Source organism: Sturnus vulgaris, chromosome 4 (assembly GCF_052056855.1).
Source record: "Sturnus vulgaris isolate bStuVul1 chromosome 4, bStuVul1.hap1, whole genome shotgun sequence".
Lineage (NCBI taxonomy): Eukaryota > Metazoa > Chordata > Aves > Passeriformes > Sturnidae > Sturnus > Sturnus vulgaris.
In genome coordinates this window covers 73449887-73475575 of record NC_142246.1, presented here as the reverse complement: position 1 = coordinate 73475575, position 25689 = coordinate 73449887, and the positions used below count along the sequence as shown (strand labels likewise).

At 46.4% G+C, this 25689-nt stretch overlaps 1 protein-coding gene across 3 annotated transcripts in view; it reads left to right on the top strand.

Annotated features, from left to right (window-relative positions):
• Positions 1-25689, top strand: part of SHROOM3 (shroom family member 3) — a 109449-nt gene that overhangs the window by 19520 nt on the left and 64240 nt on the right. For all 3 annotated transcript variants that reach the window (XM_088164326.1, XM_014884878.2, XM_014884877.2), the window contains exon 2: positions 11886-12040. In XM_088164326.1, the coding sequence (XP_088020452.1) occupies positions 11886-12040 (155 nt within the window). The remainder of the gene's footprint in view (positions 1-11885; positions 12041-25689) is intronic.

Below are 25689 nucleotides of genomic sequence, written 5' to 3'. Positions count from 1 at the left end.
GAAGGGCTCCTTGTACCCAGATTCATCATCACCACATGGCTGTAACAATACCTCCAAAACCTGGCACTACATGCAAGAAGAGAGGAAGCCAGCGAGCCAAATGGCCTTGTCATGATGCAGGAGTTACATATAAAACTGGAGTATGGAATCTTTGTAATCCAATTCTTTCCTGACATCGAGGGCCTTCTTCTGCCAAGAGCCAAACACATCATTTCACATCACCCTTGTTAGTGGAACCCTGGAGCTGTTTGTCCTATCAGTTTACTTTCAATGACATTTTTGGAAACAGAAGAGCAGGAAAAAAAAAAAAAAGAGAGAGAGAACTGTGAGAAACCAGGAAATGGGACCAAGTGGAGGAGAAGGCAGGAAGGGAATGCTTGTGCTCAATTTGTGTTTGCAATGCCTGTGTGGGATTTGTCCCTGGCACAATGTGGTAAAAGAACAATTTGAAACCCTTCCTCTAGAAAGGCATTTACATGTCATCCTGGAGATGCAGGGCAAGGTGTAAATCCAAGCATGCAGGAAGGAGGAAGTCAGTGGGCAACGTGCCTGGTGTTTTTACAGGTCTGTGCACCTCATCCATCTCCGTGGCACCTGACAGCTCTGGAAACTTGGACCTTTCTCAACCTGAACTGCAGCTGAATTCATCTGTGTGCAGCTAAAAATAGTTTTGCCAAAATGTGTCTGGCTTGGTAAATGAATAATCTTGGAAATGCAGGTATAAATTCCCCTCCCTAAAATGTGTGGATAAGGCAGTTGCAGGCAGGATGTGGCTACTTCAGAGGATTCAGGCACAGATAGGGATAGGTGCTGTGTGTGATGGTGAGAGTGGCTTTGGGGAGCACCTGTCCCTGCCACCCATTCTGAAGGGATTGTTTTAAAGGCAAAAGAGAACAAATGTCTCTTCTCAGACTCTGCCAGTTTTTTGCATGATTATGTCCATATCTGCAGTATAAAATTAACAAGAAAGTTCCTGGAATGCTATGAAATGCCTTGTTAATCACTAGCTAAGCCCGTTCTTATCATCTTAATTTCCAAATTGCTCCAACATTCTCTTGAGCTGCTGAAAAACCCTCCCATGCAGGTTAAAGACATTTTTCCTGACATGTGGACAACGGAATTTCAGGGGTTTTGGAGAAGTAGTTAAAGAATTGACACAGAGCACACAAAATTAATTCAGTGCTTATTAACATGAATGTTAAATAATTTTTAGCAGCATAAGGTGCTTTCAGGACAAACTCATAGGGAATGTGCTCTGGGCCACAAGGTGAATACCATCAGGAAAAAGATAGCTCAGAGATCATGTCTGGCAGAGTGGGAAGCATTGAAAGGTATCAGCCAGACAAACTGAAAGGGTCAGGATCCCTTTCCTTTCATTTTGTATGTACACAGAGGACTGCAGCATTTCCTGACCAGCTTCCCTGGGTTTTCAGAATTTAAATTGAGGACTAAGGTAAATACCACTTCTTAAAGTTAAAAGTTTATTCTTGTTTTCCCACAAAAATAAAATTTATTCAAGCATCTGCCTTTGAACCTTGCATATATTTTCTGTGGCTTAAGTGCAGCAGTACTCTATTTTCACACCACCGGCAATAAGTGAAAAATGACTTCCCCTGAAGAAGGAGTTCCGTGGAAAAGCAGGTGTCCCCTGAATGTGGAGCAGCCGCGGGGTGGCAGCAGAGGACAGGGATAGGACCGCAGGGACGGGGCGGCCCGGGCTGGGTATCACCCTCCTGGGGAGATCCCGCGTGCTGCTCCTTCTCTCTCCTGCTCTCAGGAAGACCAGGAAGCACTTGAAGACATCCACACGGCCAGAGCAAGAACAGGAGCTTCAGTTCCCGTGCTCTTTTCCATTTGGATAGCCTGCTACACAGAAATGCCCGTTTTATAAAACTAGCTGCTACACTTGGATTCGTGGAGCTGACCATCCCTGAAGATCTCCGAGGACGAGTCTTCCTTGGAGACCAAAGGAAGTGGGGAGAAGGTGGCAGAGAGGAGGGGTGACAAGCTGATTTGTGGGCAAGGAAAAGGAATCTCCCGGGCTGTGAGTCTGGCATCTTCCATGGGCACTAAATTCACTTGAGAAGACTTTTTCATAATTACAGAAGGCTGGGGGAATAAAGAAAGGGTTTGCCAGGAGTGATGTGATGACAATGGTTTGGAGCGTGAAATTCCTCTTTTGTGCCGGCCCCGTCGCTCTGAGCCGCGCGCTGTTGCCGCCCATTCTCTGCTCCGAGGGGAGCTGTGGCTGTGACATTGTGCGGGGTGTGTGACCTGGCACCGGGGCAGGATGCTGGGCTGAGCCGGCCCTGCTCCTTCTGGAACGTCCCTTAGCTTTTCCTTCTCATCCCTAGGGATTCCAGCAGTACTCTCCTGCCCCGAAGGACACCTCTCTGAATGCTGAACTGAGTTTTATTGGCTGTTGGCTTCTCTAAGCTTTGATCTTCAAAGAGTGACTAAAAATTTTGATGTCTGATTCTCATTAAAATGAGGGAGAAGTGCATACCTAAATCCCTTTGGCAGCTATTGAATCCTGGCAAGAGCTCCAGTTGGTTCATCAACTGCATCATCTGCTTTTATTTCCTCTCAGATACGGACTGTTCAGTGCTTAATGGTTTGTATTACTGGGCTCAGGGAGGATGAAGAACATGATAAGGAAGGGCAAAAGGTAAAAAGGGAAATTACAGCATCATGAGAGAGAGGATGACCACAGCAGAGGAAAATTAAAGCTGTGGAGACAAGTGGGAAACCAGAAATAATGATGGAAGGACATCCAAGAGCCCTTCCTCGTGGTTGTAGGAAAGGGAACATTGCTGTGACACAAAATGCCCCAGTGCTGGGGACGTGGATGGAATATTAAAGGTCTGGTTTGGCATCTGGTTTGTGACCTCAGTCAGAGCAGGGAGTGTGGCTCCAGAACTGCTTTCTGTGACCCTGGAAAAGTTACATAAACATGGCTCCTGTTTTTATTCCTCTCTATTTAGGAACAATACTTCCTGCTGTCTCCCCATGGTGTTGAAAGGCCAAATTAGCTAATGGAAGGAAAGTTCTTGAGGATGATTACTGCTGTTTTCATTACTATCATTATTGCTATTTATACTAGGTATAATGGAAGTGTTAATATTGGGGAAGGGAAATAAGGGAAAGAGAAGTGGCAAACATCAAAAGCAGTAACTGGCCATGCTGGGGCCAAGGATCTGTCTACAGGAACGATAAGTACTACCTGTTCCAGCAGCCAGAAAATCCCATAGCTTTAGATTCATCTAATTTATGGAATTACCTGATTGCAGGGCAGATTTTCTTGACATTTCTGCTTTGAATTCATGTGAGCAATATGCCAATGCAGGAAGTTCACTGCCTAATAATGTGATGAAAAAAACCCTTGACAACTGTACTTTGAGAGCTGCTGATTGTCTCCTTTCTCCTCCAGACTGATCCCATATTTTCTTACCTGGGAATATTTTCTAGTTACTCCAAAATGAGACAATCCCAAGAAAGTCTCCTGGCAGTTGGTCACCCTGTCAAGCCTCAGGGGGTTACAGAAATATAGGTCATAAAAGCAAGCACAAAAAAAGTAATACAAAAGCCTGGGAAAACTTGTTAAACATCCTGTAGAGAAGGGCACTTGGCTGCTTACACTTTGATTTTAGAACAACCAGAAGATTAAAGCAGTGACTGAATTTCCTTCTATGGCTGTTCCTGTGATGCTAGGGTTGGCTTTCCCAAACCTTGAAAAGTTGTCCTTGGAGTAGGGAACAAGTAGAATTTTGCAGACACATCTTCAACTGGTCTGCTTTCCTAGATGGCAAGGGCAGCCAGAGGGAGGGGATGGAAGGTACAGAAGGTCTTGCAGTGCACAGCAAAAGAATCTACCACCAGAAACAAGTAATGACATGTTCCTGTACTGATACTCAGTGCCAAAGGGGACATTTTTGAGGTGGGACTCTTGCACCTTTAGCCATTTGTGAGGAATGGTGGTCTGCAGCATCCCACAGTTTGGGAGATACACTGCAACCACTGAGGGCTGTTTGGAGATGGTGTGTGTGCTCTGAACACTGCCTGTGGGAAGGGTTAGGGAACAGCTAATGCCACTGACTCTATGTCCTAAGATGTGTTGGGATCAGGCAGTGCCTGAACAGCACCTTACCTCAGTTTTAGTAATTACAGCTGCTTCCACAGGCCCAGCTCCATTTTTGAGGGATGCACGTCACTGAGTGAGGAACACTGAGTGCCACAGCTCCATAGCTGTGAGGCACTGCTCTCTCCTGTGCTGGCTGGCCACAAGTTTGCTAGCCTCTTGCCTAAGCTGTAATGGGCTTGCTGTCACATTGTAGGAACTGGGTTTTTGATTACTGAAACCTTGTGAGAAAGGACTGTAAGGTTGGGGCAGGATGGCAAAGCAGGGTGAAAAAAAGGAATCCTTGGGCGTGTTTGGGGCAGAGCAGAAGACCTTACCAGCAGACTCTTTGGCAAACAGCTATTTTTAACTCTCCCTTTGCAAAGCAAATATTAACTCTGAGCCATGTGCAGCCAGTGGCATTGTGTGCTCTGGAGCTGTATCAGCTACAGCAAAGGAGCAGGGAACGAGTTCTTGTAGCCCCTTGAGCTGATATTGGCCAGTAATCGCCACAGACCAAACAGGATCAGGTTAACGTGCTCCAGGCCCCAATATTTGTGTCACCTGGTGCTATACCCTCTGTGGCATGCTTGGAATGGATTGTTTGCAAAAACCAAACAGTGAGCAGAGAAGTAAGGCTCTCATTCCCAGGAGCACCGGCAGGGTGTGTTCTGCAGGCTGGGATTGGAGCTGGAAGCAGAAGCAGAGGAAGAACAGGACGAAGTGGTCCCTCAAAGGGCAAGCACTGCTCTGCACCTGCACTGGCATCTCTGGTCTGTAGCGGACCTGGGTGCACCTCGCTCCTTCCTTGCCTTGCCTGGTTGCTGTGGGCTGAAAGCAACAGGAGGGGAAGGCAGGAAGAGGCATTGGTGATGGATTTATGGTGGCTGGGAGCCAGCTGGCTTTGCCCTGTCCTGCAGCTGCTCTTCTCCCTGCCCAGAGTTCAGTCCATATGTTGCCAGTGTGTAGCTGAGAGCTGATTTTGGTGCTGCCTCTCTGCTTGCTCATCACAGCTTTTCCACATCTGTTTTCTATCCCTCTGTTGGTCAAACCTTGGGGCAGGAATTGCCCATGATGAGATGTTTGTACCAAGTCTCCAGAAACGGGACCTGATATGGCTCAAGGCATTACCCACAGCAAACACAGATTAGTTCCTTGTCTTGTATATACGAAAAAGGGTGGAGAAAATTTATTGTTAGTTTTGCCTTTTGTTACAGAAAAGATCCTGGATGCTTCTTGAAGGCCTGAATTCAAAGCTGCATCACAAGCCCATCTTTCTTTGTTCGTTAGTTGAAAGAGGACTTGATTTTCCCTGCCCCTTCCTCTTTTAAATGTAGAAATCTCTGTGGGAGCCTAACAGTTTTGTGCTTAAGAAGGTGGAAAATTATCTTAAGAGCTAAGCCTTCTTTCCTCCACTGGCTTAGGAATTTAGAGTCACCAAGAGGAGTCAGACAAACGCATCCAGGCATGTCTCCTTATCTCTTGGAGCCCAAGCCAGCAATCTGTTTTCCATTCACTTCTTGCCACTTTTTTCTGAGGGGCTGCCTGCTGAGATTAACCTTGCTCCCAGGGCAGGAAACAATCAGGAAGGAAATGGAAAGGTGTGGAAGTGTTGGAGCCTGCAGGGCAGTCCTAGGAATGACCTTGAATCCTCACCACTTGTCAGAACTTGCATCCCTCCTGCACGGATCCTGCCGGCATATCTGCAGCTGGATTGCAGCTGGATTGCAGCTTTGGTGCCACAGTCACTGTACCATCTGTACCACTGGCACTCACATCCTGGATGTTCATTAACATGTTCAGACTGAGGGGGGGGAAAAATGCCTTCTTTTGCCCTTGTTAATGAACAGGTTTACTTTAAACTATTGGAAAGGTTTCAGAGCACTGCTAGCCCTTCAAAACTGTGGAGTTTGCCTTGTTCTTCCACTGAATAAAGTTCAGCCTCTCAAGGTAAAGTCATTCAGTATGAACCTCGTATGATTACCTGGAATAAATTAGCCTGCACACTACTATGCTTTGTACTTGGGAGCAGAAATGTCACTGTAGAACAATGCAGAACACTAAGAAAAAATGCCTACCTTGCTTAGCTTCAGCACAAAACAAGAACTAATTTGGAAACTCTGTCTTTAGCTGGGAGTAAACGGCAATAGCTGAATTCTCTCAAGATCCATGTATGCACCAGGGATGGGGAAATCCAGCAGAGACATGGCTCCAGGGGGAGACCTTTGACTTAACTATTTCTTGATTGAATTGTCTTAACTGCTCTGTCACGCTGACACAGAGGCTGGCCACAATGGGGAGGAATTTCTGTCTGCTGCATGTCACTGCCCCCAAATTGTGACATGGCATTAAGGGGAGCAGCATAACCTCTGGAGACATTCAGCAGCTCTGCTACTTTGTTTTTAGGTTTGAGAACCATCTCTGAACTCCACAGGGGATTAAAAATCTCCAACACAAAGCCCACATTAATTCAGCAACTCAGCAAGTTTTCTGAGCAAGCCAAAATACGAGCAAGCCCTGCTCTGCATTGGGTGCAATGCACAACTGGTCTGCTGTGGCTCTGCTACACCTCATAGTGGACAGGTAAATGAAATATCCCAGTCTTCCCAGTTTGAAGTTCCAGTGTGGGCACTGAAAAGTAGCTAAAACCTTGGCTGTTGAATTTGAAATGAATACAGTCAAATTTTCTGCTTTAACTCTTTCCCTCACATTGCACTGGTGCTAATGACCTTGTGAAGAGATAAACCCCAGATTCATCAGAAGCACATCTTTCCACTGGAAGGAATGGAAATGGTTCCAGAAAAATACTTGAAAACAAGAGTTGTAAAGCAGAGAACATTTTTCTGTAATGCTGCTCCTGGGAAAGTCAAGGACTCCTTGCATTAGAGAAAGCTCCCTCTCTCTATTCCTTCGTGGGACAAAATTTCTTCCTCTTTCACCCTGTCGGTTCCTATAAAATCTTTTTCAGCAGCTCAGGAATTCTGAACAGCCACCTCCAGCAGTCGATTTCTGATGCTTCTCTTCCCATCACTATAATACCTGATATGAAAAGGGCAGTAGTTTGTCATTGCAATTGCTGCTGCTTCTGTCAACACCCTGCTATGCTGGCTTGATGTTTTTTCCAGGGCATCTCCAGGTGTCCCCCAGGAATTGTCCTAACCTGCTGCATGGCTCTGCTCTCACCTGTGCAACTGCATACAGTGTGCACACATCTTTGCTTGATTGCTCCTCTTTTTTTGTTGAGAAACTCAAGCAAGTAAGTTTGCAGCTTAGGAATCACACGTACCATTCATCATAGAAAAGACACAAAGACTGAATAATCCATCTTAAGAGCTGCAGAGAATTTGTTGTTACAAAAGCTCCTAGAAGAAAGGGAGGAGAGGGATAAATAAAGAAAACTTCTTTAAAATAATCAAGAAAGGCTCTCAGCCAGTGTTCTCCTACACTAACCTACAGTAACCATAGTGAGCCAAACAAAAGGCAGTAAGTCTTATGTATCCTTGGTGATCTGCTTAAGCAACTTCTTGCTTTTACAGTAAGCCAAAAAAGAGGGAAACACATGGGTTTGAAGTCTCCTGCAGGATCTATTGAGTGACAAGAAGCCTCCTCTAATGCAAGAAAATGGTCTGGAATGTTCATGCAAAGCAGGACCAGGGGTGGCCTTTGGGATTTTCAGCAAAGGGCGGGCAGTGGGCATGGAAGATTTTACTGCAGAAAAGACAGCGGCAGGACTGGAGTTTGTGTCAGCCTGACGAGACTGTGGAGGCTTTTGAAGGGTGTGTATTTTAGGAGAGGCCAGCTTGGCAGGGAGCTCCTTGTCCTCCCCTTCCTAAAGAACCTGAAAGAATTGGCTGGATGGGTTTGTGGTGCACAGGAGAAACAAAGAGGTGTGTGGGACATGCTGGAATCATAGAAGTTTGATGGGATTTCACGAGAAGTAGTGGTGGTGGAACACCCTCTGGAAAGGGATACTTTGCATGTTTCTAATTGGCATGGACTCTCCCCAGGGCCAGGGACTGGGAGCTAGGGATTTGCAGAGACATCTGGAATAAGAGCCAAGATCTGGATCATCACCACCCACAGAGTGGTGACACATTAATTAGACAAGACAGAGCAAGGTAGAACAATTGTATCCATTTCCAGGTGGGAAATTGAGGTGTGGAAAACAAGAGTCTTTATGCTATTGACATGTTTTGCTGTACTGATGCTCCTGCTGATTTCAAGGACTAGAGTTGTTCTCCCCTCCTGGCACTGCCTGGGCTCTGTTCACAGCACCTGTAGTAAGACCAGCCACTGAATCCTGCCCCAAAGGTTCAAAGCCAGACTGATTTTCAGGTATTCCTCCACCCCATACTTGCCAGAGTCACCTCTCATAGCTTGACTTGGCAGAGCAGTTGGACTAATTCAGCCAAAAGGAAAAAAACTTCAGTCCCTGGCTGGCTCCTGCTGGCTCCTCCTGCTCCTGATGGATGAGTGACAATCATTACACCCACAAGGTTTGCTGGCTGCATTTCACCTTGTTTTTCTCAGCTTAAATAAACCTGAGGAGGTCTTGCTGGCTATTGATTGAGCCCTTGCACCAGGTCCTGTCACTTATGGCCATCACGTTTATGCCACAAGTGATTATTGAGGGTGCTTTTGGCTGAGTGACAGCACTGAGATCCACTGGGGATTTAGGGAACAGTGGAAAACTTCTCACTTGGGATCTGATGCACAGGCCGTTCAGAGCAGGGAAGCACAGGCAGAAGAGGTGCCCACCTGGTGTTATTTGGCTGCTGTGGTGTGCACACATCTCCCATCCTTGATTCCATGCCTCCAGCACATCCGTCCTGGACTCTGCACCCTCGTGCAGTGAAGCAGGTGTTCATTTAAACAGGTTACCTCCATGTTGAGGTTTGTTTGCTTTGTTGATAATTTTTACACTGTGATAGAGCTTTGTGTTTATAGTGCAGCTTGTTTTGTTTGAATCACTCAATCTTCCCATGAAATGTCACCACTCCTTAAACACAAATATTTTCAGAGGCATACAAAGAGGAAGAATGGACATGGAGCATCTGAGCTTTGCTTTGGGAGACAAGGCCTTGTTTCTGGACTTTTGATGGAACCTTATGAGTCTTTTTGCCTCTTTTGTTTCTCTGAGCAATAGTAGCAGATCACAGGCCTGTTGTGAATGTTTTCTTCCAGGAACTTTCAGGCATTTGTATCCAGGTAATCCCAGCTGGATAGATGACAGATCAGAATGCTGACGGGTTCGTAACAGATGAGCGAACTGTGTCAACAATAAAATAAAAATCCACATCTCCATTTGTATTTTCTCTAAATCTGTAAGTAATACAGGTTTGATGCTGCCATCAATAGCTTCCAAAGGCAGAATGTGGGTCTAGCTTTAGGTCTTGCTCATGCACAGTTTAAGTACACAGGAGCAAAGCAAGTCCTTTTCAGCCTCTGGAGTAACTTGCAAATGACTCTACTCAAGCTCACAAACTTTCCTTAAAGGCATCCTTTACTCTGGTGCTGTGGCTGGCTGCTTGGCCTTGCAGGCTTCAGTGTAAGAGCCTTTGGTGTAGGGATAAGCTGGAATGCATCAGGATTTGAAGAAAGATTTCTTTCAGAGCAGTTAATAAAGTTATCAGCATTATCAGAAGTATTGCAGGGTTTCGTCTTCTCTGAAAGTGTTTGATTTCACGTTATTTATAAAGGTGAATATGGAAGAATTTGAATGTCCATTTTCACTGAAATAGGAGAAGAAGAAAGGTCTAGCCCATGTAGTTGCAAAGAGAACCTTAAAACAATGTTCCTGTGAAATGAAAAACCTCAAATATATAATTACAATTGGAATTGTTAGATGGTAAAGCACAGATCACAATTCTGATGATTTTTTTAAGGTTAGGGATCATCCAGGCACAAGTTAATGCAAATGCTTCTGATGAGTATCACAGCCTTTGAAGTAGCTGGTATTTGTTACAGAACATACTTTTCCAGGCAGGACTTTTCTCCAGTATACGTGCTCTAACATAAAACAAAAACAAACAGAAAATCCCTTCTGTTGACTATATCACAAGTTAATCTAACCCCTACTACCCCACTATTGTATTTCATTGAAATGATACCCACCTGTTCTGCTTTACAGCAGCAATAAACTGCAGCAACACTGCATTTTTCAGTTGTTATTTATTTATACTGGCAGCAAGGGCTAATGTTTCATCTCTCACCCTTCCTGGTAATTGTGATACAAGGCTCTTTATGGGAAGGCTCATTCCTGTGGTTTTATCCATTCTTAAGAAGAAAAGAAAAAACTCATTCATCAGTGGAATGACTTCCTGGTGAGATGAATGACACGATTTTTACCTCCCTTTGGAGAGAGTTTGGAGAATTTATTGGCTGATGTTCGGTGAAGTCAGATTTTACATTTTAGAAGGTACCTGGCCTGGAATTCCTTGGTTTAGACGAGCAGGCCGGCTTTGCCTGTGAGAAATCACCATTCAACACCGAAACGAGTGCCCTGGTAAAAGGTGGGCAGTGTGTCTGCATGTGCTGAGTTACACGTGTGGGGCACGGCTCAGTTCCACACTGCTTGGCGTGACTTGAAACAGAAGCAACTTGCAGAAGTATGTGTGCAATTTCACTGCCCTGAAAACGGCACCCCTGCAAAGAGCTGCCCTTCCTGCCTCAATCCAATCCAGACGCAGCCCTTTGTCTCAGCAGCATGTCTGCCAAGGTGAGTGCCTGAAGGAGGTGGTTCTACTGCTGTGCCAGGAGATGTTACACAGCACTGAGGGTCCCCTGACCTCTGTAACACAGGTCACAGCCTCTGCCGAGCAGGGGCTGCCGGCTGCTTTGAATAGCAGACTTTGTGGTGGCAAGCTGTGCAGTCACAGTAATTATCAGTTGCACTTGGAACTGATGGCACTCTGAGTCTCCTGGAACTCAGCATTTGCAGTGCCTAACCCAGCCCTCTGCTATGCTAGTGTATGCCTTTGCAGAGAGAGAGCATTAATGCACAAGGGTGCAATTCAGAGATCCTGGGCCAGATTTTCTTGTCCTCTGCCTTGTCACTGCCTTCTTTCCAGATTTGATGTATTTCTGCTGGCACATGGATGGGGAGTCCCTGTGCCGTGTACATGATGGGCCCTACAAAGCAGAGGGAGGTGCCCTAGAACTTCTGGCTTTGCCATTACATAGTCTGGAGGAGGCTGCTTACTTTCTCATAAAATTCAAATAATCATCTACTTTCTTTATTTCCCTAGCTGAAAAACCCTATAGGGATGCTGCACTTCAGTAGCTACCTACACCTGAGTGCTCCTGCTCTGCTGCTGGCCAGTAAGAAAGAAGCTGTTGTTCTTCAGGCATCTGGATTCCAAAGGGGAGCTTGAACAAAAAAACAATCACATCCAAACTCTTCTAATCCTGGCTTTGCCCTTGGGCTGGTGCCTGGGTGCTCTTATCAAGAGGCATTCGTTCCATGGCTGTTTTGCTGGTGTTTAGTGTTTCCAAATACCAAAGACTTTTCAGGCTTATTCTAAACAGTGCTTCTTGGCAGAACTCATCTGGCTGCTGATTCCAAGCTCCCATCTATATGAAACGTAGGGTAGCAAGCACAGAGCTTTGAGTGAGCTGGCTGGAAAAGGGAAACCAGGGGTTTTTTTAATACATAAACAGAGTTTGGGACTGGTAGATCAGTTTGTTCAACAAAAACACATGCTCAACTCTGCAGGTGAAAGCCAAACCATGTCAGGCCCATCTCACTTCTCCCCTCTCTCCTGTGCAGATCGAAGAGGGAGGGAAGGCAGATTCCCTGCCTTCCAAGCTGCAGGCTGGTGATGAAGTGGTGAACATCAACGAGGTGGAGCTGAGCAGCTCCAGGAGAGAAGCCATCTCCCTGGTGAAGGGCTCCTACAAGAAGCTGAAGCTTGTCGTCCGCAGGTAGGCAAGAGCCACAATCATTCCTTCCCTGCCTTCCTCTGCCCCACAGGCCACCCAGCCACGCCCCTCACTTCTCCAGCTGGAGACAGAATCCTGGCCTAATCTTAGCACAAACCTTGTATTGAGCACATAGGCATGAGCCCAAGGGCAAATGCTTGTTCTTTCCAGCCAATATTTCTAGGACTCCTTTGTCACTGTTACATCCAAGCATGTCAAACACCAATTGTCTTGCACTGCTCCTCTGCCACATGACACTCCAGGATCCTTGTTCAGTGATGTTCAAGCAGTCCCATCTGCCTCCCAAGTGCTCGGGGCTCCCTGTTAAAGGGTGACAGTTCTGTACATAGTTCTTGCCTCATTTGCTGCATGTTGTCAGTATGACAGAAACATTTCCACTGGCCTCAGCAAGATTTGGAGCTGTTTGGTGTTCTGCAGGTGAGTGATAGAGGATTTTGAATCAAAGATGTTTGTGTTGTTTGGTTTTTTAAAACATTAATAGAAATGCTACCCCTGTGTCTTTTGCTGTGGCCATGTCCAGTTTCTTTCTGTGCCAGTTAAGTGATAGCTGGTATCACTTTATGGAGTGCTCTGTCCTCAATCTCCACACTTAGCCAAAAAGGAATCTGGGTAAAGATCAGCACAGCTGGGGAGCTGTCATTAGTTAAACAAAAGGTGTCATTTTGGGTCACTAAATTGGAACAACTGAGAAACATCTGAGTGGTGATGCCTGAGCTGGGCAGGTATGACCAGCTCAAACACTCTCCTGCTCTCTGGGCTGTACTTTGTGCTTTTGCTGACTCTATTTGGTTGTTTAACTAAAACATCTTTTGGTAACCTTACAGCAAATTCTGAATATTCATATACAGAACTGTTACATGGTTTGTGCATCCATTGGGAGAGGATTTGCAAAAGGAGTTCATTGCAATTTGAGTGTTTCCCAAAAATACATGATTTTTACTTTAAGCCCATGTAGATTATAATCCAACTGTACTGACTGAACAAAATGTTTAATTCAAGCTAACTTAGCAAAACTGTGGAAACAGAACCTGCTTGTTTTGCAATGCAATAGTTTCTCTGCATTTTTTATATTCCCAAGACCTTTCCACCCCCCACCCCCCCACCACCTCTTTAAAGAGCATGCAAGGGGTTTTTGATGTTTTTCTGGTTTGGATTACTGTAGTGAGCACGAAGAAAATTTGGTTGGGAGTCTTTCATGGCTTCATTCATGACCACTAGAAGGATCAAGCACATTAAATTTTAGAGGTATTACATTCACATACCATCCCCTTGCCAAGGTACTTCGAGTCCTTTGTGCACATTTAAAGCTCAGTGATAATCCATAAATTTACAACTGGAAAATTGCAATTAAGAGCTAAGAGCCCAGCCTTCAGGTAATGTGACCTAGTCCCAGCTAATCTTGCAGTACTGTCATGAAGGCAGAAAAAATCAGAAAAGGTGAGGTCCTGACTGCTCTGTGGGCAGTGGGTCACAAGTTTCTGTGAATTCTCCCCATCACCAGAGGTGGCCAGACTCAGCACACTGGCCAGGGTAGAAGAAGAGATTTTTGTCTCCAGTTCTAGAGAGTAAGAAGGGATAAAACAAGGATTCCAGAGGAGAATGGTGAGAAAAGAGGTGCAGATTACCTTGACCCCAGACAGAATTAGTTTAGCCATTAAGCCTGGTAAAGGCAGTACTAACCTGCCTCCCACCTGGGGTCAGGTTTGCTTGGTTGGAGAAGATATTTGAAGTACTACATCATCTGAAAATAAATTCTTTTTGAAATGCTTGTGATGCTGATTTTTTAAAATTTGCCATAATGATTGAATTTAAATGGATTAGGGCTGCATGCTGCAAGTACCAGCAGTTTGAAAACTTCCTGGCCTGTTTGTGACCTGAATTTTTCATCAGTGCTCTCAGTACTCACAGAAATGCTTCCCTATGGAGTGACACAAACTCCCACAGACATGGACTTTACTCCTTAAAAGTCATATACAAACAAGAGCAAAGCCTGCTTGGTTTATGTGGTTCTGGTTCTTTGCAGAGCATATTCCAGGTCAGCATGGTTTTGAAGGTTTAGCTGTTTGTTTTTCAAATGAAAACCTCAGAAGTTTTCTGTAACGGTGTAGTGGTGACACCAACCATCACAGCAGACAGAAGGCACACACATTTTTTAAAATCAGATGTATTGTGTCATAGCCCACAGAGCATACTCAGATTTCTGTTTAATCTTGGTTTTTATTTCAGGACAAAGATAAGCCTTTAGTGTGTTACTAAGCAAAAGTAGATGTTTCAACACCTTGCAGGTCTGCAGACTGGCTGATGCAATGATGTGGTATTTCCTTTGGCATGTCAGAACTGATGTGTCATCATCAGTCTTCATCAACTCAGGTTTGATTGATCAGTGTAATGGAGGGAAAAAGTGGGAATAGTTTCAATGAAGGGAATATGAAGGCAAAATCAGGGAAAATTCAGGATGAGAGGAAAGGCTAAAAGGCTAAAATACATAACGATAGGAAAAATTATCTGTCTCACAAGGATATTTAATATTAATAAATTCCAATGGTTTAAATTAAATGACCAGCACCAGAGTATTTAGTACATTAAGACAGTAGTCTGTCTTTCACTTCTGTGCCAATATCCTGCTGTCCTGTCTTGCAGGAGGAGAGACATGAAGCTGTGAATTTACACACTTTCTGCTTCCTTGTTCACAGACTTACAGTAGGGCAGAGGCAGAGAACGAGCTAATGAGCCCCAGTGCTGGGTAAATCCTGTGCCTATTCCCTCAGAGGGTCCTTATTCGGGAGATAAATGTTGGACAGTTTTCAGGGATGATCTCTAGCTGCATTTCATCTGTCTGGTCCCCAGCTCAGAAGCCCTCACTGACAGTTTTCAAGTGTTCCATTTTCTCTTCTTCTTTAGCACAGCTGCTCACATCTCCCTTGTTTCAAAGGCTGTCCCCAAAGCCAGGTCCTGCCTCTCTGCCCACTCCTCGCTTGCCCATTCATTTCCAGGACAATGGACTCAGATATGTGTGTGTTTGCTCATTCCTGTACACCTGAGGCCTGCAACTGGTGTGCTCTGAGGGACCTTGCTGCCACTCACACTCCACTGTGCTGAGGCCAGAACCAGCTGGAGTAGGAGCTGCTCTGCAGCCCAGGAGTGACTCAGTGTGCCTGAATCACAGCAGGAGACAAATGTCTCTCACCTGGCCATGAGCACAACCAGTTTCATCAGGCCTGAGGAATTCACAGGCTGGTGCTGGGGAGGTCGATTTGCTCAGGGTTTGCCCATTTGGAACAGTGGGTGTGAATCACAGTGGGAAACTGGAGAGACCAGTTTGCTGGATTTTTTAGGAGGCTGGCTACTGTCCTCAGCAAACGGCCTTACAGAGGTTTTGATACTCAGTTGATCTTTAACCAGGTGGAGGAGAGGCTGTTTGAAAGCTACAGCTACAAAAGCAGTAAGACTTAAATGGTTGGTTGTGAAATACGTAATTTTTTCCAACCTGGTTTCTTTCTGTTGCTTCTTCTCCAACTGCAGTATCCAAGCAGAGTGGGATGCAATTTAAAAAAGACTCTTTTCAGTGGTATCAGGCTGATCTAATTGTGTTGTGCATGCCTTCATCAGCTGAAGATAAGGCTCTAACCCTGGGCATGGCCTTGTGTGCTTTACAGCCCCCCCAGTAAAGTGGCCTGGAGCAGTTGCCAAAAATAGGCTTTTGCACAGGTCAGTGGGCAGGAATGGCTGCGGGAGCATCACACTGTTTACATGGCTGGACATGCAGCGTGTCCCTAACAGCAGCAATTAGGGCAGCCAGGCGTGGTGGGGACCCAGGGCCACAGGGGACATGTCCCACACACCCTTTCCAGCACAAACATGCCTGAGCCAGGCCTCCCACAGGCCACTCGTGTGCAGGGCAGGCAGAGGGCACAGCACCTGGAGCCCTTCTTGTTGAGGGGACAGTGCACTGTGCAGGGATCCGGCCTCGGGCTGGGTTAATTAATGCAAAGCTCTGTTATTATCTGGTGGAACAGAGATGGAAGGTGTGCTGCAGAGAATTACCAGTTTTAGGCCCTTGCTCTGCCCATACAAAGGTGCAAGGGCCCTGCAGATCTCTTCCAGGGTGCTGCTTTCAAGGCTCAGGCCAGCACAGATTGGGATGTAAGGGCCTCTCATGGGGACACTTGTGTTTGCAGAGCCAGTGAGACTGGACAAAGCTTTAATCTCAAAGTAGCTGTGATTTATAGCAAAACTGTTTACTCCAAGATGCACGTGTGCTCTCAGCATATATCCAGTCATTCTGACACCAGCGAATGCAAGAAGCCTGTTCAAGTATTATTTATGTGGTATACACAATATTCTAGTGAAGATGAGTATTCAAGGTGGTTGATTTTCTGTTTTCAGTGGTAGTGGTTTGTGTCTGCCTCAGGCTTAGCAGTGCCTGCAATTCTTTTCCTTCTCAAAGAGCCTCAGACTAAAAATACAAGTCAAATAAAGGAGGAGTGGGGATAGAAAAAAATCCTCCTTTTCCTGTTGTGCTAAAAAACTGTACAAAAAGGAAGGATTAAGCTTATCCTTGGCTATGACCATAATCTGCATGTTTGTTTTCATGCTTCCCTACAGATTTCCTGCATCACTTGTGTTATTTGGGTTATTCTCTTGGTGCATCCCTGTCCCTGGGCCCCTTTGCCTGAATGCTGGGACCTGGGGGAGATGCTGGGAGTGAGAAGGTGCTGGGCTGGGTGGGCCTCCTAGGGCCAGTGCTGTATTTTCAGACAGACCTGGTTCTAATCAACTCATTTAAACACCTCAGTGGCAAGATCAGGAATTAAACCCAGACATCCTGAATACTTGCATTTAGCAAGTATTCAGCACCATAGCTACAGAGTGGTTCTTCGTTTGGCAGCAAATTATTCTAACTAAGGCTTTAGGAAAAAAAAAAGGAGAAGAGTCTTCCATTCCACCTGAGAAATGACCCTGTGGAGGTGTCGAGGGCGGGAGGAAGATGTCAGTGCAGCTGACATCTGCGGCTCAGAGCTGATTCAAGCCCATGGAAATCGGTGGAAAGATTCCCACAGACTCCAAAAGGCTTTGGCTCAGACCCTCACTGAGCAGTGATTTCCCTCATTGACCAGGAGAAAATGGGCTATTCCTGGAGAGAGGGGAAGCTGCTGGCATTTTTACAAAAAGACAAGTGCCAACACAATTCTTCAAAGAAGTCTGTCGACTAATCCTTTCCTCTTATGACACTAATGTAATTTTGTACCGTATTTGACAGCGTGCCAAAAAATTGCATCGAATAAATCCAAGTTTTGTGAATGAAATTAATTAGAATTGGCGTTGGCCCACACCCTGCTCTGCAGCAGGGCAGGAGCTCCTTCCCAGAGAGCTGCTCTGTGGTGTGGTTGGGTTTTGTTCAGCAGTGATGACTGGGGGACAGGCAGAAAGGGAGGCTTCATGCACAGGGAATGTTTAAGACTGACAGCTTAGAGGCCAAAGCTGGCATTCAAGGGCTGGCAGGGTGGTCTGTGTCTAGCACTGTTTTATGTTTGTTGTGAACTCCTCCTCAGCTTTGCAGCGTGCCCCTGCTCATGTCTCCTTGTGTCTCAGCTCTTTTAAAGTGCATCTTTTTAATGCTAAAAAACTGGGCCCTTGGTTGGAGTCTGCAGCTCCTCATGTGATGCCAATGGGTGTGACCAGCCAAAGCCCAGCAGGGGCCTCACCCACTGTTTGGATGGGATTTCCAAAGCCTGTATACCCTGTGCCCTGGTAAGGAAAGGCCTTAAAATTTCTTTGTGTCTTGGATCAAACTGGTCAGTCTTTAATACCTCAAGCATCAGTATTTTCATAGAGGAGTTTTCCATGCATTCATTGAAATGTTTGCAGTTCCTGTCTCATTAGGAAGGGACAGACCTGAGAGGTGACAAGAATTTAATTTTTAAATCACTGGCAAATCCTCCCTGTCTAAGATTTAGTTAGCTTCAGCTCAGGACTGACAGGCTTTTAGGAAATTTTCCACAGGGAGTAAAGAATGTGAGGAAGATCTAGATACAATTTTTGAATAAAAAAACCTTGTAGGTCATTGATAGTGGGCAAATACCTTGGAATACATGCCAGCCACCATGATGTGTTATCACCTCTGGGATATTACAGGCTGATCCCTCAGCTGAAGCTGCATTAGGAACCCAGGAATTTCCAGCCACTGCCATTCCAATTAGCTGTTCCTCTCACCCAGTGCCTGTGGATTAGTTTGCCTTCTTCAGGCAATAATCAACCTGGGGCTGGATTTGTCAGCAAGTGACTCTGGAAAAGCTGGGAAATTCTGCCAGTGCTGTACAAAGTACTTCTTACAGCATGAATCTCCTTCTTTTGGAATTTCCCAAGGATTAGGTTGGAGCTGGATCAGATCACAATAGTATGAAAACTCAGACAAACAAGCATGTGTTGTCTCAGCACTCCGTGCATCGTTCACTATCTGGGATGGTGTCTGGGGTGACCTTTAGTCCACAGGGCAAATACTTGGATTGGAGAGGGGTTCTGGTTACCTGGCCAGGTGCAGAGGGGTGCAGGGTGACACCTTCACTGGGCAGCTGCAGGGGAAGCTGAGAATAGCTGCATTTCATCATCCCTGCTGTAAGGAGCAGTTGCATGGCTTTAATGCTGGGACCTGACTATAAATATAGATTTATAAGGGGTTCCTTGGTTGGGTGGCACTGATGTGGACAGATGTACATGTGTACACAGTCACAGCCAGGTTAAATATTTAGTTGCTCAGTACTAATATAAAATCATTTCACAAAATCTTTGCTTTTCCTGCTTGGTCCAAGGTTTTCTCTGAAAGGGAGGTGGGGTCAGGAGAGGTTAATGAACACTGATGTAATCCTACTCATATAAATTGTGTTTGCCTGGATTTACTTCAGTAAAACAGATGTTAGGGTGTAGTGATTACTGTAACTCCTTTACGTTTTTTATGAATGGGCTTGTACAGGTCATCCAAATCCCTTGGTATTGATTCTCCCTTAGGGCTGGATACATGGAATATCTCAGGCAAAAGAACAATGAGGAGCAGACACTGCACAGACAGTATCAAATGATCTTTTATATGCACAACTCTTCCTGTGTGTAGTGCACAGCAGCCTGACTAACCCACCCAAACACAGATGGACAAAGAATATAGAACTCTTTTTTTCTCCCATCCCCCTTTCTTCAGTTTGCTGCCTGACTTTGGCATTAGAAGGGAGGCAGGGCTGATCTTCAGTGCATGTATGTAAAACATTTTTAGGTAGGTTATACCTGCAGAATAACCCATAACCTTTTTTTTTTCCCCTATTGAGAATGCATAAGGAAATGAAAATCAGAAATAGTGGTTAAAAATACATGTTTCAGGAGCTGAAAAGAGACTGTTAGCTTAGAGTTACCACTTAGGCTTTTGTGTTTACCAGGCTTTTAAAAATGATTACAATTGTTAGGTGAAATGTCAGGGGGTGAGTGGAGGCATTCAAGAAGGTAACTGCATGGAAGAGGATAATGTATTCCCTTTACTTGAAGTAAAGGGGATATTGGAGTAGAGAAAATGTGGTGAAAAGTAGGGGTGAGATTGTGAAGGTTTGGTTTTACAGCCGGGCTGGAAAAGAGAACTATTTAGGGTTAAATGGAAACACAACTGTGTGTTCTGTTTGTGCCTGAAATGAACCGTTTTGCTCCCGGTAGGAAAAGCATGTTATTTTAATATATTTAACGGATGTTTTCAGCTTTCTCTTGGATCTTAAAGCAGCCTGGCTGGGTATAGAGCACCTGAACCTCCCTGGCTGCATTAGGCTGACTTCTTCTGTAGCAGGATGGGTCCAGTGGGTTCAGGGCCATGTGCTTTCCTGATTATTTCCATGGACTTCATCCAGTGTCCACAGCTTTCTCCTGTGGATCTTTTTTAGTCCTGCAGTCGATTGCTGAGCCCCAATTTAGGGACCGACATCTCTGCTGCACCTCTCCTCCACCGTTTTTATCCCCCACCTTACCCCCAATTACGTTTTTCAATTGCAATTTAAGGGATGAACTTTGAGAGAAACGATAGATCATTCCTTGCTGCCTGGAAACACTTTTTCCTTGGATATAATTTCTTTTCTCCTCTCTCCCCGCAAAGCCCAGTGTTAATTATGAGGGGCCAAGCCCAAACCCGCGGGGAGCCGGGACTGGCACTTTCACTCAGCACATTCCCCCTTTGCTCACGGTCCGTGCTCCTGTCTGTCAGGCCTGCTGACGACTGCTGGGTAGGAGGGCAGTAATCTGAGCTGCCTGTGCCGAGCCAACGTCCTGCTCTTTGCTGCGGGATTAGCGCCGAGGTGCCTGTGTGCACAGCACCTGTATGTGCGGCGCTGCGAGCCTGCTGCCACTGCCCGCTCCCAGCACCGCGCTCCCCTCGGCCGGGCTGCGCCATGGGGACACCTGAGCCTGCCTCTGGGGGCTCCAAAGGTAAGCGGCCTCTGGCCACGGCAGGGCAGAGACAGGGCAGAGACAGGGCAAAGCCAGCCACGGCAAAGCCAGGGCAAAGCCAGCCACGGCAGAGCCAGGGCAAAGCCAGCCACGGCAGAGCCAGCCACGGCAGAGCCAGCCACACACGGCTTCGTGCCGGGGCCGGCAGCTGGAGCGCGCCGCAGGGCTGGGGAAAACGGAGGGCGGCAATTTTAAGGGCTCTCTCCGTCCTAAACGTCACGAGCATCGTAAAGTTGAGAGCGAATGAGTGTTCATGCAGTGCCGGGGGGGACATTTTTCGGCCGATGTTTTAAGCGAACGGGGAGCCCGTGCTGCGCCGGCGCTCAGGGTCTGTCACTGGGAGGCTGTTGGGCAATCCAAGTAAATCTGTCAGACTTGAGGCTAGAAAAGTGCCAGAAGCTCACAGGAGAGGTGAGTTTGGGAGAGCCTCCAGAGCTGTGAGCATGTTTAGGGCCATCCCCACCCTCCGTGTCCAAGGGTACGTGGGACGCTGAGTCTTCGCGAGCAGGGATCTGACTCACGTCCGCACCACGATCTGTAGGGTGCAGTTTGCAGTTTTATAGTCTGGAAGAATCCATGCAGAAGTTCGTGGCACTCTTTTTGACTTTCACCTTTTATAAATTGGGAGTCATTTAAAATGAGTGTCATACCAGGTCAGTGCTTTACGTCACTGTTCAGCAGAGATAGACCAGCCCCACAATCCGGAATTTGCTCTTGTTTGGGCAATCTGAGCATTGCAGGGAGCAGAGGGAGAATGTGAAAGGGGCTGGCTCAAGAGAGATGGCCATTAGTACAGCTCCAGTGCTGGCAATCACTGTAGCTCCGGTTGGGCCTGCACAAATTTGCATTCCTTGAAGAGCTGTCGTACATTGTACACACACCTATCTGCCCTTCTGGATTGGTCGTGAATCATAAAACCAAGTTCATTGTACTTTGATTTGGTTTTGATTATTTTCTGACACATGAACTCCTTTAGTAAACCCATTAACTAATCTTTAAACTCATTAGCTGCTTCATTGCTATTAGGATATTTTTGATTTGAAGTTTGTTTGGGGTTGTTTTATCTTTGACTGTGGGCCAAAGCTTTAGCTGTGCACTTCAAGTGAAGTTGTAACTGGTTTTTCTTCCAAACTGTGGTGATCCAATGCGCTTAGGGAAAGTTGGCAGGGCAGGTCAAAGCAATGGTGTAACAGTGCTAGTGGAATACTGGGGCAAAATTAGTGGGCATGGGAGTATCCCTAAGGATTCCTGAGGCAGCATAGCTGACATGGATCCAGAGCACAAAGGAAGAGGTTGTTTCACAGCACAGATCCCATCACCCTGCTGCCAGGCCTGATGCCTACAGGGGTGAGCATGTTCCCAGGCTGCAGCAATGAGAGGAACCTCCCATCTGAAATTTGAAGAGATGCCTGAATTAAAGAGATTTGGTGGTCACCCCCTTCAAGCAAATTGAAAAAAATCATCGGGCTGATGCTACTGTTTTCTTTGGTGTGCTTTATACTGTGTTAAAGAGAAGTCTTTTGGATGCCTTCAAAGGGCTAAAGGCAATACCTCACAGAAACCCAAATGGCTGAAGAATTACCAGATATTAGCATTTACCTCAGTTGCCAAAGCTTGGACATTTCTTTCTGCCTTTCATAAATTACAGCCTGCAGGGACCATTTAGTAATAAATCGTAGCAACTTGGCTGTTAGAGGGCAACCCATGTACAGAGGCACTTCAGGTCTGTGCCAGCATCTCCTTTGTTCAATAAAAGTAACAGCAGGAATTTGATTAAAGACTGATAGAAAAGACAGGGAGGGAGAAACATAGGAAAGATTAAAGAAAGAAAAAGCCACCTGGAAACCTCATTCCTCCTTTATTTCTAACTTAAGCTCGTAAATACCAAATCTAAACCATTGTGTGTGTGAGAGGGAGGGAAAATTTCCTGCATGCCTGCACAGAAAAGACTGCACATGCAGCCATCCAAATGACTTTTAGCAAAAGTCACATTCTTTCCTCCAACTTAAGGCTTGCTCCGTGTCTGCACTGGAAATAAAAGAAGCTAGAAAATAACATTAGAAAATAACATTAGGAAATAGCATTAGAAAATAACATTATCCCTGCGGTGCTTTGGGAGGACGGCATTAAGGAGGGTCAGGCGAGTCCCATCCCTGAAGGAGAGTGGCGCTGCCTTTGGGCTGAGCCTGCCTGCGAGCAGGGAGCACATTTCCCAGGCTGCCTGGGAGCAGCCCCGCGGCTCAGCACAATGCGATGGCCAGCTGCACACGGCCAGCCCACAGCATCTGCCCCTTTGTCTCCAGCATCCTTGCTCTAACACCCCCCAGAAAAAGGAAAACCCGGTGACTTCAGCAGCCAAATGCAAATTAGCCCCAAAGAGCCCCGTTCTGTGTGATCAGCAAGCGACAGGCAAATCACATTCAAATTCCTCGCTGCAGAGCCAGCCCCGCTGTTGTTTGGGTGTAGGAGACCAGAACGCTGCCATTACGGCGGTGCATCGCCTTCTCCTGAGCCTGGCTCTGCCCTGCGAGCTGCGCCAGCTTTGCTGGGAGTCAGAGGCACGCTTTGGTTCCCAGGCAGGATTTGCAGGGCACAAAAGAGGGAGTCGGGGACCATGAACTCCCCGGGTATGCGGAGTTCAGCCCTCAACAAGGTTTTGCATCCTAAAGGGGCTCTTGCAGGTAATCTTGTCCTACCCCAGCCTAGATGGAGCAGCAAGGCAGAACCCTGTACCTGAAGTCTTTGGCTGCTGCATTTGGTGTCCCTTTTCTATACACTTGAACATGTCTGCTGCTTAAATCATGCTTTTCCCGACTACCGCTTCTCTTAGTCCATCTTTACATTAGTTTCTCTCTGCCCACTTTCTCTCAGGCTTTTCAGCTGTTTGTAACACCTGTTGGACAGTGAATCCTTTTTGGCCATGGCCTTGGCTCTGAACTGTGTCCCCTCGAGTGTTTAGGATGCGACAATGTCTTTGCAGCAAAGAGGATGTCCGTGCCTCGGTCCGGCCCTCCCCAGCTCAAGCCCTTATCCTGAGGGCTGCTGCCCCCTCCATGCAGGGAGCAGGAGGATGCACAGCCCTACATCAGGGTCTGGATCAGGCCCTTGGGTGCTGCTTTCTCACTCCCAATCAGACCACTACAAGGACGCAGAGACAGACAATGTCCAGCACCGAGCCTCCGGTTCGCAAACCACATTCTCCCAGTCAGTGAAACTCTCGGAAGAGCAAGTACCGCAATGCTGTATCCCGCCAGGATCAGTTGTCCCGCTGCTCCTCACATCCCGGCACCTCGGGGAGAGGAGAGGGCGGCGCGGTGTCCCGGGGACCGGCCCGGCCGCCCTGCGCCGGGGCCACGTCCCGCCGGAATGTGGGGAATGCGAATGGCATGCTTGAGTGGACAGCTTCAGAGCCGGGCGCAGGGATGGCTCTCCTGCCATCTGTTGTGAGCCCCGCGGGCCCATAGCAACAGCGGCTCAGGAATGGGGCTGCCGCTTTTTTTTTTTCCGTAAAGAAATTCTTCCCGGCCCTCTTCCCCGCTCCTGCATGCGCACACTCATGAATAAGCAGCAGCGGGGCTGGGATTCCTGCTCCAGAGTGATGCGTGCTGGAGGAGAAAGGGCTTTCAGAGCTCAGCTTGTGTTTGGTTTGGTGAGGCGTTTTCCCTTCTGTGCTGGGACATGAGCCCATGTGTGTAATTTATTGTTAATTGCCAAAATCTTGTTCTATGCAAATCAAGTGTGAAGCTGTATTTGCCATGAGGTCAGTAAAGTCTCCGGTGGATGTGCAACCACTTGATTGTCCTCAATGAAACAGAGATCACTTCTGCCTTATTATTACAAATACCAAGGTTATAACTGATGTAAAGAATCCCAGTGTACTGATTTGTCGTGCCCATCATTTTCTGGTCCCAGAGCTCTTCTGTTGTGGCTGAGGGGTTTTGCTGCATCATGAAGTGGTGGGAATGGATTCTCTGAGGTTACAGGTAGCTCAGCATCACTGGTGGTACTGAGAGATGCCAGCTTTTATTCCAGGGAAGATTTTGCCACATAACAACTCTCTATCCTGTTCACCAGTGTTAGGCGGCGTGCCATGGGGAAGGGTTGGTGCTGAAAGGGCCTTTATTCTGTCAGCAGGGGCAGGAACAGACTGTCTGTCAGTCTGTCTGAATGGTTTTACTCCTTCCTTTCCTCTGGAAATTCCCTTCTGAAATGCAGATTTCTCTTCTCCCCACACTTTAACCTTTTTTTCCTGCTGTCAAGCAACTGAGGCCTCATTCCTGCACATTGCTCAACCTCTCGCTGTGACTCAGCAAAGTGGATTGTTTTTAAGTGCTTTAATTCCCTTAAGATGAGGACTTGTAAGCCATAAATTACATGAGTGTTTCAAGAGTTTGACGTGAGACATTCAGAAGTGAGGGGTATTTACCTTTCCCAAACCATATATTGGTTTCTTTAGTGTTGTTTTTCTATTTTGTTTCTATGCATAACAGCATGCAATAAATACCAGAATTTGCAGAGAAGCCCCCATGGACAAGAGGGAATCACAGAACTGGCAGTTTCATGCCCTTTGTAAAGAGATGTCATGAAGAGGAGAGGGAGGAAACCCAGTAGTTTTTCCCCCAGTGTTCAGGGCTGTGTTTGAAGCTGGGCACACAGCTACAGTGGCTTGATCACAGGGAGCAGGGTATAATTTCAGTGAAAGCTGATACATACAGGGAGGAGGGATAAAACTCTCCCGATTACAGGTATTTATTATCACTTGACAGCTGTCAGTTTGCAGTAAGGGATTTGCCTTCCTGTCAGCTCTCTGAGAACGAGGTATATTTGCCTAAGGTTGTAGGGAAGGATAGAAATCCTGCTTTCAAGCACAGGTATCATTTAACCATGATAAGAAGGCAGGTAAAGCATTTCTTCTGAAAGACGGCTGTGGAGAACAGGGGAGTAAAGTCTTTCTGGCCCTACCCAGATGGGAAAAAACAAGTCATTAAAATCTGATACCTACCTGCTTTTAATGAGAGAAATGTTGTTCGAAGAAATAATCTCAGTCCTATCACCACCAAACTATTTTCAGGAGCCATTAGCCTTTCACCTCCTCATATGTTTTATCTCTTACTTTTGATCTCATTCAGGGAAAACGGCAGTGCTGCTGCAACCAGAGA